We start from the raw sequence: 18,715 nt of genomic DNA, 5'->3' as shown, positions 1-18,715 counted from the left end.
GTGTGTGTATTTGTGTGTCTGTATGTATGGTGTGTATGTATGTGTCTCTGTGTGTGCATGTGTGTGTCTGTGTGTTCATGTGTGTCTGTGTGTGCATGTGTGTGTCTGTGTGTTTGTGCATGTGTGTGTGCATGTGTGTCTGTGTGTGCATGTGTGTCTGTGTGTGCTTGTGCATGTGTGTGTGCATGTGTGTGTGCATGTGTCTGTGTCTGCATGTGTGTCTGTGTGTGCATGTGTGTGTCTGTGTGTTTGTGCATGTGTGTGTGCATGTGTGTCTGTGTGTGCATGTGTGTGTCTGTGTGTTTGTGCATGTGTGTGTGCATGTGTATCTGTGTGTGCATGTGTGTGTCTGTGTGCCCGTGTGTATGAATGCAGGCCCATACATACCACTGTACTCGTGGAGATCAGAGAATCTCCCACCACGTTGGGTGTCAATCCTTGCTTCCCACCTTGATCGGGGTGGGTTCTCTGTGTTGTCGTCCTAATGCATTCACCATGCCAGCTGGCCAGCAAGCTTCCAAAGACTCTCCTGTCTCCCCTCCCCCCGTTAGGAACTCAGAGACTACAGATCCTCATGTTCAAGCATCTGGCTGTTCCGTGGGAATTCGGGTCCTATGAAGGAAGAGCTGTAGTGACTGAGCCATCATCCCAGCTGCAGCACCCTGCATATAACAAGCACTCCACCACTGAGCTACCCGGTCCTCTGGACGCGCCTTCTCTCCCTCCTCATCCTTCCTCGATTTCCAGCCTCCATAAACTACTCCCAAAGAACTCTAGGGTTCGAAACCTCTGGTTGCACCTGACATTCCCTAGCCTGGGCTGTCCTGTCTGCTTGACAGCCACGGGCCGGGGTAACTCCTGCTCAGCCTGAAGTTGTCAATTCGTTCGGAAATCTTTTTAGAGCATTTCCCCCTTTCATTGCAATGATCAAATCCAGAAGTCAAAGTGTTCCTTAGAACTCAGCTCCGAGAATTAATTCATTATTTCTTACGCTACATACTTTAAAGACACTTCCCCTCTAATATTAGTAGTGAAATCAGTCAACAGGCCACAGTGACAACGGAACTAAATCAGACCCGTTCAGCAGCAGTGTTCAGTATTTAAATAACCGATCCTGTAATTGCCTGTATTAACTGATTTGTTCTGATAACTGACACCAGGCATTGCATAGATCAGTTGAATTAATTGCATTAATGAGTAGTAATTAGCACCCATTATCCTTTATTTCCCTAATGCGTGTTGGAAGCAGAACTTCACCTTCAGGGACCTCAGGACTGGACCAGAAGGAAGAGTGAACTTCCACATGGATCCTGGAAAAGGGGTAAAGGAGGCTGCCCCACCTCTGCCAGGCGTGGCCTTACCCTCTGCACAGGCCTGGGTGTCCCCTCTGTCCCCGAGTCTCTTCCTTTGGGCCTCAGGGTCTGGTCATATGGCCTGAGAAGGGAGTTGCCTAGCTCGGCCACCTGCTTTCCTGTCTCTGAGGCGTGGCTTCCTCATCTTCTGAGGGAATATCATGTTTGCCTGAAAGGTCATGATGTTCATATGAGGGGCAGCACAAGCTCCCAATGTCGCTCTCCCGAGGTAGCAGAGCTTTCCTTGAACAGATCCTGTTTCTGTCTTGTTTAGTTTTGTTATGTTTTCAAAATAGAAGTCTAGGCTTGTCTCGAACTTGCTGTGTACCCAAAGCTGGCCTTAAACTCCTCGTCTTCCTGCTCCCATTTTTCAAGTACTGGGTGGGATTATCACAGGTGTTTGCTATCTATCATACGTGGTTGGCTTGTCTTTAGCTTTGGAGACAGGGTCTCACTCTCTGTAACTCAGGTTGGTCTTGAACCCACTATCCCCCTGGCCATCTTTCTCTAAGCTTTGCTCACCCCTCATAGAGAGCAGTGGTAGGTACCATCTGCTGGGTGCCTTCAGCTTCAGAGGCCTAAGCAGAGAACTGTAGGGTGGAAAATCCAGGCTCTTCTGAGACAGCAATAGTCATAGGAGCTGAGAGTCTCAGCCAGTCCCTGCCCTGCCCCATTGTACAGGCTACCACTGGATCAGCCGCATCCTTAAGTCCTCCCGGTGTGGGGAGCCATTAGGAGGAAGGGCAGAGTCAAGGATGCTGAGCCTCGGCTGCCAAAGATGGCTGGGAACCTGCCAGAGAGAGCTGAAAGCTGCAGGGACGCCCTCAGAGAGTGTGGACCTCAACATCTGCTGACTGTGAAGGTACTCTATACAGGGAGAGCCCAGCCGAAACGGGGTGCCTGGCCCCAGGCACAGAGCTCAGCCTTCAGCTGAAGTGGTTCCTCACATAGAGCAACATCCTTGGAAATGAGGAGCCAATCCCAGGTGTTAACAGAAGGAAGCCGGGGAGGAGACAGAAGATGAATAGCATTTCACCCAGACAGCCAAGAGACGGTACTGGGAACAGGAAATGGGCTGAGAAGCACTTGGGGAAGATCCTTGGGGACTCTGAAAGGCACCTAAATTGGAAGTAGAAAGCTGCAACCCTGAATGAGACCTAACCATTCCGTGGGACTCAGTTTCTCTGCCTGTAGCATGAGCAACTGCCAAGTACTGGACTTCACTGGTCCTTGTCTAGGCGCTACCTGACATTCTAACTAGTCTTCACCATCAGGGGACATTAAGGCTCAGAGGGAGAAAGGGACTTACTCAATGACACACATTCACTGGGTGTCTGACCTAGTCCTGCTTGGCCCCACTCCACACAGGTCCAGGTCCAACAACCTGCAAACGGGTCCCCTGAGGGCTGAAAGCAATGTCGTTTGAGTAGGAGGTCAGTGTGGGGAACAGCTCATCTTTCCTAAGATAGGTTCCCACAGCCCAAGGCATCTTGGGGTCTCTCCGACTGTGAGAAAGTCTCCACAGGAAATGAGAGCCAGGAGCAGCTGGGCCCCTTCAGAAGACATGGACCAGCCGCCCTGAGCCCAGGGAGGCTGTGCACGCCTGGCCCACAGTGACTCCCCCCTCCACGGGTAATCGGGTAATAGCTACCAGATGCCCGGCAGCTAACGTCACTCTTCAGGGCCGAAAGGGTCGTGGGACTCTGGGGAGACTTGGAAATTCTTGAACCAGAATCAACATTCCAAAAGGAAACAAGGAAGGGGAGGGGGTGTCCTGGCCTGTTTGCAGTGCCTGGCACTGGGGCTGGGACAATTTAGGGTGCCCTACCTCTTTTTTAGGATGTCATTTATCCCAGTCTCGGTATCCTTCCAAGTAGCCTTTTTGGGCTGTCTGGGAAGATGGCAAAGGACATACAAGTCAGGTATCATGGATCAGGACAAAGCTAAGTTCAGATCCCCCTGCAGACGCGACCAACACACAACTGTAAACTTGCTTTGCAGAGGACAACATAATGTCACAATGTCAAAAGGCTGGACCTGGGCAGGAGATGTGGGTAGAGTGCTTGCCTAGCATGCAGAGGTCCTAGGTTCCATCTACGGCACCCCATAAGACCAGGTGTGGAGGTGTACACTCGAAATCTCAGCACTTGAAAGGTGGAGACAGAAGGTCAGATGGTCATGATTACCCAAGGCCAGCCTGGGCTATATGAGCCCCTGACTCAAAAAGAAACAGCAAAAAGGTTTATCATACCTGCAAGGAGAAAGACTCCAGTGAACAAGACCATGTGGGACCCAAATCCATTTGCTCTCTGCTTTCTCCTCCCATCCTCTGCTCCACACTTGGCCTCACTTTCCCCAGACAGCAACTAAGTCTGCTCCTTCTTTCTTTACCCAATTATTTCCCCCCTAACTGTTTTGGTTCGGTTTCAGTTTCTCTGAGATGGGGTTTCTGTCCTGGCTGTCCTGGAACTCACTTTGTCAACCAAGGTGGCCTCAGATTTAGAGATCCACCTGCCTCTGCCTCTGGGGTGCTGGGATTGAAGGCTCTGCCTGCTTCTTTCTAACCTTCCTAAGGTTCCCGTCACTGGTCCCACCCCCCTCCCCCAAGACTAGTCTCTGCACTTGGCTCTGAATTTTCGGGCTCTTCCCTAGTTGTTCCTGTAGCTCGTCAATCTGGTTTGCCTCTGACCCTCTGCCTCTGGGATGAGGTCTCTATTAGATTCTATCTTCTGTGCTCTGTGCTCTCTGCCTAGGACGAAGGTGAAGCCTGGGCACAGCCTCGGGGAGTATTAAAATGAATAATAGATTGGTGAATTAGCCCAGGGTAGCCCAGGGAGGGAAGAGCTGGGGCTTGCCATGCCTGACTGATTGGAGCATGGTCCCTGGGTCCCATACACAGTGGGTCACAACACTGTCCTCTGGTCTCCACGTACACACCCATTCGGACAGGACCTACACCAAAGTAATAAGTACAAGCTTAAACATGTATGAAAAATAAGATGAAGCAAGTGCTAACGCCGCTTACATGGTGTGACCCTAAGTGTGCTCTTCTGTGAAGTAGGCCCCAACAGCAGGGCACTGTGGAAAGCCATTTGAAATAGTGGTAGAAAAAGTCTTGAAATTTTTCTTTGAGGGCGGGACATATGGCCTGGTGGTTAAGATTTGAGCTAAGAGTTAGTCAGGCCTGAGAGCAAATTTGAGTTCTCACAAATGTTCAATGTATGACCCCAGGACAGTCTACCCTATAATCCCGGGAAAGTCTATCCTACAACCCTAGAAAAGTGCTCCCTACAACCCCAGGAGAGTCCTCCCCTTTAGCCTTGGCCTAACCGGGGGAAATAGAACAACAGAGTCACTCACTCTCAGGGTCTGATGGCTTGACGGCTGGAAAGTGAAGGAACCCTGGATGACATTTCTGCGTGGGTGGATGAGGTATGTGGGACTCCCTTTCCTTCTCCAGGCTGGCCTTCTCTGTCACACTGATTTGGGGGTGAAGGGAGTTCTCTGGTCCCTGCTGTCTCACTTCCCCCGGCAGAGGGCTGTGTTTTGTGGACAGAGGATGCAGGCTAGGCTGCTGTGCTCCACTTGGCCAGCTGAAGGCCGGCCCCTCCTGCCTCCTTCTGCCTCATCCTCCATGATCTCAGCAGAGACAGGGCACCAGGAAATCCCTGCAGCCTCACCTCTTCCCCTTCCTTCCTCCTGCTCCAGGTGCACCCTGCCTTTCCAGGGTGGGGGAGGGACATCATCTCCCAGCCAGGGCTACTGTGACATTCATTATAATGGCCCCTTCAGACACTCAGGAAGGCGGGTCCCATCCTGCTAACTGGCACTCTTAGCTAGCTTTCAGCCTAGCCAGAAGGCTCCTCAGAGAGCATCTCAGACCCATGTGGGCTCCTGGAGACCCAGAAGCTCAGCATGGGACAGAGTTAGCCTGAGAGCCCTACTGCTCTTCTGACTCCAAGGGACTCCTGTGACAAACATCCAATAGTCCCTGGAGATTGTAGCTGGGTTGGGGATACTGGGTCTTAGAGCACCAGAACAGGGCTTGGTCTAGCCTACTGAACCTACTCCAGAACTCCCAAACACTTCAGGGGATGGGAGGCAGAGAATCTCAACTGTTTCTCTTGGTCAAGTCCAGGCAAAGAATCGCTGAAACAATCCTCCACCATGATAGCTTGGGCTGAGTAGTGTTAGACTAGACATCTGCAAGGCTTCTCAAGACCTTTCCTCAGAGGCCTTAGCCCTGCCTGAGGGTAGGGTGTTCTAGAGGTTGATAGAATCAGCCTAGGAGGCAGAGTCAAACTCCTATTCTGACAAATCAAACAGATGTTTTCATCTTTACTTACAAAATGGGTTTTCTCTCCAGAACCTGTCAGAGATGAGCAGAGAGATGCCGGGTGTGTGCAAAGATAAAGCAAGGAACGGTCACAGCTGAAGGAAAATTCCAGAAGGTGCCAGGTGTTGTGGCACAGGTCTGTAATCCCTGAACTTTCGAGGTGGATGAAGGGTGATCAAAAGTTTAGCACAGCTAGGCACGACGGCCCTCACCTTCAATCCCAGTACCTGGGAGGCAGGCAGATTGCTTCGGGTTCAAGAACAGTTTAGTGAGTTCCAGGACAGTCAGGGCTACAATAGAGAGACCCTATTACACACACACACACACACACACAAAGTTTGAGTACAATCTGTGTTACATGAGACCCTGTCTCAATAAGTAAAGAGAAAGAAAAATCTCAGATGTTAAACCCACAGCAGTGTGTGTCCGCTGCTCCAGGGACCAGCATGTTCCCACTGGTCCACTCTTGCTGTCCGCTTGCCCTCCCTAGAGCCAGTTTGGTCACTCACCTTCGGGGCCCCAGCGCAGAGCACCTTCGGCCCACTGCAGTCATGACTCCCCTTGATCACAACCTGAAGCACAGGAACTGCCTCAGTCTGACACTCTGGCTAAGACTCCGGCTGGAAGCTACAGAGCTCAGAGTAGGACCCTAGGGGCAGGGCCAGACCTGAAGACCACGCCCTAGACACGCCTCCAGCCCGTGCTATCCAAAGAAAAAAACAAACCCTCCTCAAACTTGCTCCTCTCTCGCTCCTCCTCCCATCCCCGTCAGTCTCTGTCTGGGATGGAGAAGGACATGCCCCCATCCGAACACACAACCCCAGCCTCGCCCTGCTCTGCTCTGCCAAACCAATCAGTGTCTCTGGGTGGGAGGAGCCAAGCTACCGTGAAAATCTCAGACCTGAGGAAAGAAACCTCACAGCCTCAGGAATCTCTGGCCGTCTTACATCAATAAAATCCTTAACTGCAGAATGAAGTCGAATTTTGGAGAGGGTAGTTGGACAAGGCAGCCGAAGGCAGCGAGAGATGGTTGGAAAAGCCTTAATTTTATTAATTATGAAAATAGCATTTCCCAAGCTAGGAGGTGGTGGTGGGTTTTGGGGTTCTTTTTTTTGGGGGGGGGGCCGAGGGGAGGCAGGTGCACATGCCACTACATTCCAGTCCTCTCCCTTCACCATGTGGATGCTGGGGATCAAACTTAATGCTACCACTTGGCAGCATGTGTCTTTACCAACTGAGCCATCTTGCAGGCCTGCTATTTATTTATATCTCTGCAGGAGCTCAACATATAGGGTCCAATAAGCAAATCCTTTGACAGGTGGCTTTCTAGACAAGGCATCAGCCATGTTGGCCCCCAGCACTAAAGGCGCTGAGTTTTTCCTGGAGGGTGTATTGGGCTCTGAGTCAGGTGGGCCTCGGTTCAAACCCAGCTTGGCTGCTCCTGGGTGGATGTGGAGCCTTCCTGGGGCAGATGAAACCCACTCCCTCCTCTGCTGTGCCAACAGTCTATCTCTGGCTGGTTTTCTTTTGAGAATTGGTTACAAATGTTTCCAGAGAGTGCCTAACTTGTAGAAAGCTCTTGGATGTTCCTTCCCTGCGATATTTCTCTCTCCTTGCCTTCCTTCCTTCCATGTTTGCCAGAATGGCCAGGGACACCATATAAAGCCAAGAATTTACCTAAACTGCAAACCCTCAGGTTTGTGGCTCCCAACTTATCCGGTGACAAGGACTGTGCGGGATATATCAACTTGACACAAGGGAGCCTCAATTAAGAAAATGCTTCCATAAGATCTGGCTGTAGGTCGGTGGCAGGGGTGGTACAGGCCTTTAATCCCAGTAACTCGGGAGGAAGAGGCAGGAGGATCTCTGTGAGTTCCAAGCCAGCCTGGTCTACAGAGTGAGCAAGTTCCAAGGCTGCCAAGGCTCCACAGAGAAACTTTGTCTCCAAAAAACAAAACCAAACAAAACAAGTTGGGGCTGTAGGCAAGCCTATGGAGGCTTTTCTTAATTAGTGACTGACTGTTAGAAACCCTAACCAAGGCAGAGATCAAACCCAGGGCTTCCTGTGTGCTGCTAAGCAAGCACTCCACCAACTGATCTACATACCTAGCTTGATCACTCACTGTGTTTCCTGTTTTGAGACAGGGTTTCATTCTGTAGTTCAGGCTGACCTCAAACTCATAGCAATCCCCCAGCCTCAGCTCTCTCCGTTCTGGGACCACAGGATGTACCACTCACTACACCCAAGCCTTTTATTTCCACCTACCTTTCTGGGTGCACATCCCCAGGGATTTGCTCCTCCTCTGTGCCTGCTGTGAGGTCCTTGGGTTTCCTCATAGGGTCCACTTCTACTACTGAAGGTGCAGTGTCCTCCAATGGGGCTTCAGTTCTCTCCTCTGCCTTCTTGGCTGCCTCTAAGTCTGGTGGCTCTGGCAGCCCTCGAGACACCAGGTGGGACTCTAGGCTGACCTCCTGGGCCTTCTGGACAGCCTTTTGTTTCTGAGCCTTCTTGATGTTAGGGCGGGGCATGGTACCCATGTGACTGTACATGTCACTGGAACGTGCATAGGCAGGAGGACTCTTTGGCAGTGTCACCAAGTCATCCTGTGTGGCTTCAAAGGTGTCAGGCTCCGGACAAGGCCGGATACTAGCGGTGGCTGAAAACCGTCTCAGGGAAAAGGAGCGAGGGAGATTGGAAAGGCTCCCGAGGCCCTTGAACTTGAAGAACTCTGGCAAGAGAGGAGGAGAGGAAAAAGAATTAATCACTGGGTCAGCAGGAATGGAGTAATGTAAAATCCTCACCAGTCTGCAAGTCCAGGGTACAAAGGTTCAGGACACCGGGGACGGCTTCTCACTGTTTTCTTTCTCTAAGTTGTTTGGGTTTTTTTTTTTTTTTTAATTCTTAATTTTGTATGTGGATGTGGGATCTGGGTACATGCATCGTGAGTGTGGATACCCTTGGAAGCCAGAAGAGGGCATGGAATCACCTGGAGCTGGAGTTACAGGTTGTAACCTGCTTCTCACAGCGGCTGCTGGAATGGGGGATTCATCGTCTATAAGAGGAGCAACAGCTCGAAGCTGCTGAGCGGCCACGCTACACCCCTACTCATTCCTACACACCCAGAAGTGCAATGGCATGCTGCTTTGCAGTCCCAGCCCTGAACCCAAGCACTTCTTCCACAGTCTAGCTGTGTGACCTTGGGCAAGTCATTAGACCTCTCTGAGCTCCTTCACCCACATCAGCAACACAAGGATCCTCCCTGTAAGCAGCAAGAGGGTTGGAGAAAAGTGTGTAAATAAAGGGCTGGGAGATGACTCTGAGAAATGCAAGCCACACGAGCTCGACAGCCTGAGTCTGAATCCCTAGAACCCATGGAGAAACTGGGCATGGTGGTTGGTACGTGCCTTTAGTCTCAGCGCTCATGAAGCAGACACAAGCGGTTCTCTCTGTGTTCAAGGCCAGGCCGATCTACATAGTGAATCCCACAGCAAGGATTCTGTACACAGACACAGTCTCAAAAATAAAAAGTAAGTTAAAAAATATTTTTAAAAACCCAAAACCAATAACAAAGAGAGAGAGGAGTTGGAGACGTGATTCGGTAAGAGGGCTCACTGCTGCATGTGAGGACTGGAGTCCAGATCTCAGCCCCCCATCAGGTGAATCCCCTCCAGCTCCGAAGGATCCAATGCCCGTCTGACCTCTGTGATCACCTTTGTGAGTGCACGCGAGTTCACACACACACACAATCTTTACAGAATAAAAGGCTGAGGCTGGAGAGCTGGCTCAGTGGTTAAGAGGACATAATCTCCCAAGGATGCCCTTCACTTTCCAGCAGCCACATGGTGGCTCACAACCACCTGTAACTGCACTTCCAGGGCACCCATGGGGACTATACATATGTGATATACAGGCAAACATGAAGACAGATGGACATACCTAACTTGTTTTTGAGGTGCGATCTTCCCACATAGCCTTGGCTGTCCTAGAACTCACTCTGTAGACCAGGCTGGCCTCAAACTCACAGAGATACACCTGCCTCTGTCTCCCAAATTCTGAGATTACAGGTGCGCACTAGTAACCCCGGCAATGTACTTTTTGAAAATACAAATTCTAAAGAAATCTGTTTTAAAAGTGAGATAGCGAGAAGATCCTGATGTTGTACCTGACCTTACCCTTGCACACATGCAGGAACATGAACATAAACATGAACACACATGCAAACCTTGTAAATAACATGCTTGATGTGCTATCTGGCATATAAAATGTCCTCGAAAAGAGGTACCAAAAGAAAGATGACAACGATGATCAAAAATGCCTCCCACTTGTCAAACAGTGTGAATTCTTAGAATATGCAAACATCCTGCTTTCCTTATAAGGAAATTGATATTCAGAGGGGTAGAATGGATGTTCTGAGCTTCTACAGCTTACTCCAAAGCCTAGACGAGTGTGTGTGTGTGTGTGTGTGTGTGTAAGTGTGTGTGTTATGTGTATATGGTATGTGTATATGAGTGTGTGTAGTGTGTGGATGTGTATGGTGTGTGTGTATGGCATGTGTGTAAGTATGTGAGTGTGTATGGTGTGTGTGTGTGTATGTGTGTGTGTGTGTGTGTGTGTGTGTGTAAAGAATAGTGTCCAAGGCACTCTCTAGCACCTGGGTTGAAAGGAGATGCAGAACGCTGTCTGCCTGAGGATTGCTAGATTGCTGGCTCCTGTATGTGAGTCTTTCTCTCCTTCCTGTGGGCTGAACCCGTGTGTCACAAACTCCTGTGATAGCATCTCTCAGCAGGGATGGAAGTATATGTGTTTGCTCACTCGTCTCTGTGCCCCCTAAGGCTGTGGGGCTGTCCCTTCCGTAGGGCCTCCGGATGACTTGAGCAAAAGGAGAAAACACTGGCATTGTACTTTCCTCTGCATTCTCTAGTGCCCACGCCCCTGATGGAATATGAGGAGCCTGCTCACGTCTGATAAGGACAGACTCTGGGGCCCAGAGAGGGAAAGGGGTCTGCCTACCACCCCACAACAGAACCTCTCAGAGCTTGGGTGGAAGCCCCGGGCTCTGCACTTCAGGATTCATCCCTGCCCAGTCCCCCTGGTCCTATCCCGGACAGTGCTGGGTACCACCCTCCTTCCAGACAAGTTGGCCTGGGACAAAGATCTCTGTCTAGCAGAAGGGTCACTGACTCTGTCCTTTCTCCATGCTATAGGTCTTGTTGGCTTGCTTTGTATGCTTGTAACAGTGTATCAGTCTAACCTGCTTTGGTCTACTCATGAGCCTTCTGCTTCTGACTGCTAGGATTACAGATGTGTGTGTCTCCATTTACACACACACACACACACACACACACACACACAGTGGTGGAAGGTCAAAGGAATCAGGGACAGAAGTTTGGGACCCAAAACAGATTGATCTGGAGAAAGCAACAGTAGTCGGTTGGGTGTGTGTAGCTCGCCCAAGAACCTGGTACTCATCTCTCCCAGCCTCACTGCTGGTGGGAACGCACCACAGCATCCATGGTCCTCACATCCACTCACTCCCTAGAGATCTCCCTGAGATCTGGTATTGAGTTGGGTTCCTGGTGGTCTCTCTGTGCACGGCCTCGTGGTCAGAGAGAGGCCAGGGTGATGCAGTAGACGGAAAGGGGCTTGCTGTGGTAAGAGGGAAACCGAGATGGGGCAGGGAGAGGGAAAGATAGAAATGACAGAGACAGAGAGACATGCAGGGCCACAGCATGGACAGACAGTAACACCGTGGAGAGAGACAAAGATGAACAGAAAGAGAAAGAAGGAAAACAGCTGCAGATGTGAGAAGCAGATGCAGAGAGGCCAAGCTGGACAGAGGGACGGTGGATGGTCTGTACTCACTGAACTTTCTGCCTGTTTTCTTGGGCATCTCTGTCATCTTGGCAAGTTGTACAAAGCCCCTGGTTTCCTAGCATGTGGCTGTTCCAGGTTTAAGGCATCAGGGCTGAAGAGCCTCCCCGGCTCCCCTTCCCCTTTCTCTTGCCCTCTCACTGGCTTCCTCTGTGTATTTTTAAACTAGCGAAACTCCCACAGCCCCACCCTCCCACCCTCCCACCCTCTCCACAGGGGGCGGGGGCTGGGGCCTCTCCAGTCCAGCCCCTGAGGGCCTCTTCAGCTAGCAGCAAGGGCAGGGGTCACACCACAAACCCATAGGACCTGGAAGGCTTGAGAAACAAACCACAGGCTTTGGGAACAGAGCCCACTAGGTTGGGGGCCACCGGGGACCTGCCAACAGCTGTCAGGGGATGGAGACAGACCCATGTTTAGGGCAGTTTATTCTAAGCCTTGGTACCCAGGAGATGGAGTGGCTATAATAAAGAAGAAAATGCTGTGGGTAGGCTTGTGGACTTGGACCACTCCAGCCCAAATTCAGCTTTTGATTGGCTACTTAGTCACTGTGTGATTACGGATGGGAAGAATCACCTGCACATGCCTTGGTTTCCTTTTGGTGAGCAGGATGTGCTAATTTCACAGTGGCCAGAACACCGGGAGGAGCCAAGTATAAAGTCAGTACCTGCTTAGGCATGATTGTTCTTGTTGGAGTCAGCAGAGGCATGTAAAGATAGGTCTTCTACATCCTTTGGGCAGAGAAAGGGAAACTGAGGCACAGAGGAGCAAGGGGATTTCCCCAGGTCACAGAGAGAGTTAGTGGTACACACTGGGTTACAAGTTGTCTTTCCAGTAATATACAGGTTGGTGCTCTGCAAACACAAATGTGTATGCGTGTGTGTGTGTGTGTGTGTGTGTGTGTGTGTGTGAGTTTTATGTCCACACAGAACAAATAAAAGGAAGTGAAACCTCCATCTACACCTGTAGTTGGGGGCAGGGGATTGTTAGTTACACTTGTTGGGTCTGGAGGGCCACAGGTCAAATCCAGCTCTGAATGTCGCCACCTCTGCAGCTGCAGCTGCAGTGACCAAATCTCTACAATAGGGACAGCACAAGACATACAGCCATCATCCCAAGACTCTGTTTCGCTCCATCCTCTTTCCTTCTGTGCTTTAAGATGGAACGCCAGGTTTTTCTCTTGCTAAGCGAGTTCTCTACCACTGAGCCACACCCCCAGCAGCCCAGAGTGGAAGATTTTATGTTGCTTTGAGATAAAACAGCTGACCTCTAATTTGAGATCTTCCCACCTTAGCCTCCAAGTACTGGGGTTACCTGTGTACACACAGGCCACCTGGTCCCATAGCTGGTGATCCAGTCTGTGGGAGATGCAGTCCAGGACACATGGGTCCTGTCCTGTGTAACCCCAAAGTCATGATAGAGAAAGAGACCCACTGTTCTCAGGTTATGGAAGCAGGTCCTGCCTCTGTGGGCCCGCAAAGACCATTGCTCAATGGCCAAGGAGGAAGTTAGTTACTTTTCTGTGACAAAACACCATGACCAAGGCATGCTAAAAACATTTATTGGGACATGTGATTCCAGAGCAGACTCTTGGGGGTGGTAACTTCCCTCCCACTCCCCAGGTTATTGTCAGAACATGGAGTGGAGGGTCTTCTTAGGGAAAGGCAAAAGTGTGAACCCCTGGCTTCTCCCCTGGGAGATGGTTACAATGTGAATTGGACCGATGACCTAGGCTGGCATCAGCTGACCAGACCAGTGCTGGCTTTCTGGCCAGACCAGCTCCCTAGCTACTATGGACTGGGTTTCTCTGGGTCTCGGTTTCCTAATCTAGAAATGGAAACCACAGTAATCCCTACTTCGTAGGAGAAGTCTCTGGTCGGCACACTGTGGCCCTCTGCAAGTCCTGGCCCTGGGGATGGAGAGTGGTCACACGGGCAAGGAGTGCAGTGGGCCAGGCCAGGCCGACTGTGGTGGGTAGGCAGGCACATGCCATGAGCCCTGGGAAGCCGAGTCTCAGAGAGTCTGTTGCTATGGCACAGACGCCCGCCTCGCTGGGGCCAGGCTTGCCGTTGGCCCAGGCGCCGGCATAGTTGCTAGTGTCCCCGGGAGAATGAATGGTGCTCAGTGTGGTGAGGAAGCTGTACTCAGAGACCCCTTTGTGCTGCTTTAAGTGGCCGTTAGAAGTGTGGTCAGGGAGACCTGCTTGCTCGTGGCTGTCCTGCAGTCCCTCCACAGCCGGTACTGGGTGTCTGTCCACCCAGTCAGCCTGCTGCTGTGGCCCTGACCACCTACCTAGTGCTTTACCTCCTCCAGAGTAAGGGCTTGTGCCTAGGTTTGACCTGCATTCCAGGCCACACGCGCCTCCCTCTAGTTCCTTAGTCTTTTGATTCCTCTCAGTACTTCCAGTGAAGGATTGAGCTAATGCCACCCACCCTCAGAAGAGAGAGAGAGAGAGAGAGAAAGAGAAGAAAAAAAAATTTAAAAACTGGTCTGTGGAGGCACACACCTTTAATCCCAGCACTCGAGAAGCAGAGGTAGGAGGATCTCTGTGAGTTTGAGGCCAGCCTAGTCTATAGAGAGAGTTCCAGGACAGCCAGGGCTACACAGAGAAATCCTGTCTCAGAAAAGCAAAACAAGGCAAAACAACAAAAACAAATCAACACAACAAAAGGCAGTGTAACAGAGGCCAAATTTCAATCCCAGCTCCACAGTTCTTTAGTTGAGTGGCTCTAGCCAGGCTGCTGAGCCTGTTTCTTCTTGTGTCACTTGTATCCAGTCACAGCAGGCTCCTTAGAGGGCTTCAGTAAAATGATGTGTGTCCACACAGGGCCAGGCAGCGGCAGCAAGACCAAGAGGAGCAGAACTTCCATGGATGGATGGGGCCCGCGGTATCACAAACTGTTCTCTGTTCCGTATCCCTGCGCTAGTGAGCATACTCACAGCGAATAGCTCACGTGTTCGCATCTTAAACAAGCCTGCTTTCACTTCCCCTCCACAGACCCTAACCCTACCCAAGCTTGGGAGGGTAAAGCAGGGCCCAGGCGTTTACAGACTGTTCCGTTGCTATGAAAAGATACCATGGGGCTGGAGAGATGGCTCAGCGGTTAAGAGCACTGACTGCTCTTTCAGAGGTCCTGGGTTCAATTCCCAGCAACCTCATGGTGGTTCACAATCATCTGTAATGAGACCTGATGCCCTCTTCTGGTGTGTCTGAGGACAGCTACAGCGTACTCATAAATAAAATAGATAAATCTTTGAAAAGAAAAAATAAAGAAAAGGAAAGGCACCATGAGCAAGGCAGCCATTTTGAAGGAAAGCATTTAACTCTAAGTTTGCTTACAGTTTCAGAGGCCTAGCTTATCAACATCACAGTGAGGACCATGGCAGGACCAAGGCAGCAGGCATGGCACTGGAGCAGTAGCCGAGAGCTACATCCTGTACGTAGCAGACAGAAAGAGATGAGCCTGGTTTGGGCTTTTGAAACCTCAAAGCCTGCCCCAAGAGACAGACTAGCTCTAACAAGGCCATGCCTGTTCCAATATGGCTACAGTTCCCAAACCTTCTAATCCTTTCAAACAGTTCTACTCCGGTGATTAGGCATTCAAATATATAGACACTGCTTTTCTTCCCCCCAGGCAGGGTTTCTTAGTGCAGCTCTGTAACTAGCTCTGTAGACCAGGCTGACCTTGAGCTCATAGAGCTCTGAAGTGGAAACTTAAGGGTTCTTTGGAAAGTCATTTGGATGGTATTTTGCTGGGGCAAACACACTAAGGAATGTTTAGCTGAAGGGGTCATAGGTGTAAGACTAAGGCAGACTTGTGAAGGAACATTTCACTGAAGCAGACACAGGAGAGAGGATGTTCTGCTAAAGCAAACACGTGGAAGGGCACGTGATGAAGGAGTTTTTGCTAACAACACACACGCATTAGTCTGCATTACATTGCATAACTGAGCGGCACTTGTCAGAAAATACACCAAACTTCTGGTGGTGTGCTAGACTCTGGCTGATAGGCAAAGTGATGTCAGCTGAGACAGACGCACGTGCTGAAGCAAGACCAGTGGAGGATACGTGATGTTTGGAGAGGGATAAAAAAGGACTTGACGGACAGTGAAGGGGGCTGAGCCTGGCTTGCTGGTACAGCTCGCTGCATAACATTTGTTGGTCTCGTATCTTCAGTGATCATTTCCCTGAGAGAGACACAGCCAGGAACTTCTCCTGCTACTCCTCCTGGTCCCTCCAGCTGACTGGAGCCAAAGCTGAGGCCCAACTGTCTCTGCTACGTAGTACCACCCCTGCTGACTTTGTGTTTGCTATCCCGACTCTACTGAACCGGACCGCTGGTGCATCCGTGAGGTGTTTGCGAGCGGATCAAGCTGCCACTGCTAACCTGTGAACTGAACTGCTGATTTCCAGACAACACAGAAATGAGTTGCTCCAAAGAACCTTTCTAAACATCCCCCACCCCCCATCTTTTCTTGTCCAGTGGGTGATGGGCTAAAAGGAAGGTTAAAGCAGTTAAGAGCCATCACTAAAAATAGGAGTTGAAAGAATGAAAGTTACAGAGATCTGTTGCCTCTGTGCATTAATCTCAAGTGCTGAGATTAAAAGTGTGCACATTATTTTTTGAGACAGGTTGTTGTTATGTAGTTCTGGCTGACCTGAAGCTCACTGTGTAGACTAGCCTGTCTCAAACTCACAGAGATTCATCTGATTCTGCCTTCGGAGTGCTGAGATTAAACGTGTGTGCCATACCTGGCTTTATTTTTTCATTTTTAAGACAAGGTCTCACCGAGGCTCTTAACTGGCTTCGAACGTACTCTTTAACCCAGACAAGCCCTGAACTTTAAACTTTCCTGTTTCAGTCTCTTTAGGAGCTGGGATTCCAGTTCTCTGCCACCAGACCTGGCTTCCTTAGCTGTTAAATGGCCATATAAGAGACTCCTGAGGGGTGTCATCAGCCAGCCAGTCTGCAGGTGTTGACAGAGGCTGGTCACATGCTAGGTCTTGGTGGTTTTGGCAATCCACAGGAAGCAGGCATTATTTGCAGCCAACAAAGCAGAAGCCAAAGTGGATTCGAAATAGCTCATTTCTCTCTGGTTCCCTCCTGGATTTATCAGGGGTGGAGAGCCAGGACTCCAGAACTGGGCAGTCTTCCAAAGCCTCCAGATCACCATTGCCTCCCCGTGGAGGGCTAAGGAACCATGACTCTGAGGAAGTGACTAGAAGATGTCAGAGCTCTTGTTGGGGGCAGAGGTGACAACATCACAGGAAACCCTGCTAAAGTCTCTCTGCCCACAGGATGTGACTTAGGGAGAGCTCATGAGAAACAGGCACCAGCTGCCGCCTAAAAATCTGATAGTAGCATCTACATAAACCCTGGAAAGACCAAGGCCACCAGTGCCATTATCTGCCACATCTCCCTGGAGCACGAGGCAGGTGACACCATTCCCAAGTTTTGCCATGGTTTCGTGTTAAGACCAGATTGAGAGAGGCCTTGTCGGGAGTTTATGCCAAACTTACTTGGTTCAAAGCTAGTGTGGCCACTGGCTGGCTGTGTGACCATGGCCCAGCCATCTCACCTGAGTGTCAGGGTCCTTATGACAGGGGAGGTCATAGCACTGACCCTTGCCTATGACTGGCAATAGAAATGACTCCTGTACAGGGCTGAGTGCAGGCCTTAGCCACTTTCTATCATTGTAATTAATGCAATTACTCTCTCCTTCTTACCCCTAGTTGTTGTCCCTCCCCGCCCCCCGCCCCCTTACTTCTTGTTTCAGATAAGCAGTGTAGCCATGAAAATAGGCTCTGGGTCACTCCCTGTCATACGGCTTGATTTCCCAAAGCCATGGCTGGCTCTATGGAGAATCTTGAAAAATCTTCCTAGCAGGACCCTTCTCACAGCAGGTCCTCTGAGACACCAGGGTCAACAAAACCACTCCTCCTTCCAAGAACCTCCAAGCCCAGACAGCGTGGGATAAAAGCAAGAGGGATGCCTGAAGTTCAGTGGTCAGCCTAGACTATGTGAGCATCAGACCAGCCAGGACCTGTCTCAAACAAGAGGTGGAAGCAAACAGGAAGGCCGCAGCTGACCCTGGAGAGTGGGGTGAGGCTCTGAGGACAAGAGGGATTGGGAAACCGAAACAGAAGGCAGTTTGCAGGACCCCAGCACAGGAGGTAAACACTGGAAAGATTGGCCATGGCAGGCTCAGGATTTCAAATGGTAGAGGGAGACATAACAGAATTCAGAATGATCTGGAGCACGTTGGAATGGGACCTGTAAAGCTAGGCTGGGGGAGCAGGATTTGGGGTCCATCTTTGGTAGGAGTGTTGACAGAAAGGAGGGGGCAGATTGAGAAGGTAAAAAGACAGCTTTGTGGACTTGTCTGGAGGCTCCTGGGAACAGCAAGGCGCTATGGGAAAGGGTCAAACTGGGAGTCTTAGGGTAACAGTGTTTATCCAGCCTGGATAAGGTTGGCAGGCCTCAAACACACTAATTGTGAGGCATGACAAACTCTTCATAAGTGCTAGAGCCAGCCTTATCACATGAGCAGACAACCTCTGGTTTCTGCTCTGTGATTTCTTCTGTAAAATGGGTTCACATTTTCTTCTGTGAAATACAGTTCACAGGCTTGGTTCAGGATTTAACGGGAACGTCCAGTTTCTCTCTCTCGATCTCTGTGTCTCTCTGTTACTGTTATTTTTTTTTTCCTGGCTGTCCTAGAACTCACTCTGTAGATCAGGCTGGCCTCGAACTCCGAGATCCACCTGCCTCTGCTAAATGCTGGGATTAGCTCACGCCCAGCATTTCAAAAGCACACAGGAGTGCCGGTTCAATGTTAACAATTTTTGGGATGATTGACTCAGGATAGACCAGCTTTGGCGCAGCTCTGTGAAGGAAGGTAGTATACTGATCATCCTTGCCTTCCTGACACAGGATCCAGGGTTTAGGCCTGAGCGTTGCTCGCTGGCCGCCTACAGTGTCACCGCGCCCCCTGGCGGTCGTCAGTTGCCATGTCAACGGCGGGTGGCTGAGACGACGGAGGCGGCAGCGGGGGCAGTTCTCTCTTCCCCGGGCTTTAGGCCGCTCCCTCGGCACCTCTTGCCTTCGCCTCACCAGGAGCACCCTCCTAGCCATGGAAGTAGGGCCATTCTGTGGC

At 50.6% G+C, this 18,715-nt stretch overlaps 1 protein-coding gene across 2 annotated transcripts in view; it reads right to left on the bottom strand.

The window, feature by feature from the left end:
- Positions 1-11,682, bottom strand: part of SH2D3C (SH2 domain containing 3C) — a 30,776-nt gene extending 19,094 nt beyond the window's left edge. Inside the window, exons 1-2 of one of the 2 annotated variants that reach the window (XM_080927516.1) lie at positions 11,552-11,682; positions 7,955-8,417 (exon numbers count right to left, since the gene is read on the bottom strand). In XM_080927516.1, coding sequence (XP_080783642.1) covers positions 7,955-8,417; positions 11,552-11,588 — 500 coding nt within the window. In that variant the 5' untranslated portion in view covers positions 11,589-11,682. Of the gene's footprint in view, positions 1-6,197; positions 6,296-7,954; positions 8,418-11,551 lie in introns of those variants that run through there. The other variant, XM_080927517.1, reaches the window with a different exon arrangement.
- Positions 11,683-18,715: the final 7,033 nt, after the last annotated feature.

The sequence above is a fragment of the Micromys minutus genome (genome assembly GCF_963924665.1).
Source record: "Micromys minutus genome assembly, chromosome: 13".
NCBI lineage: Eukaryota > Metazoa > Chordata > Mammalia > Rodentia > Muridae > Micromys > Micromys minutus.
The sequence above is the reverse complement of the archived record's forward strand: the minus strand, read 5'-3'. Positions and strand labels throughout refer to the sequence as shown.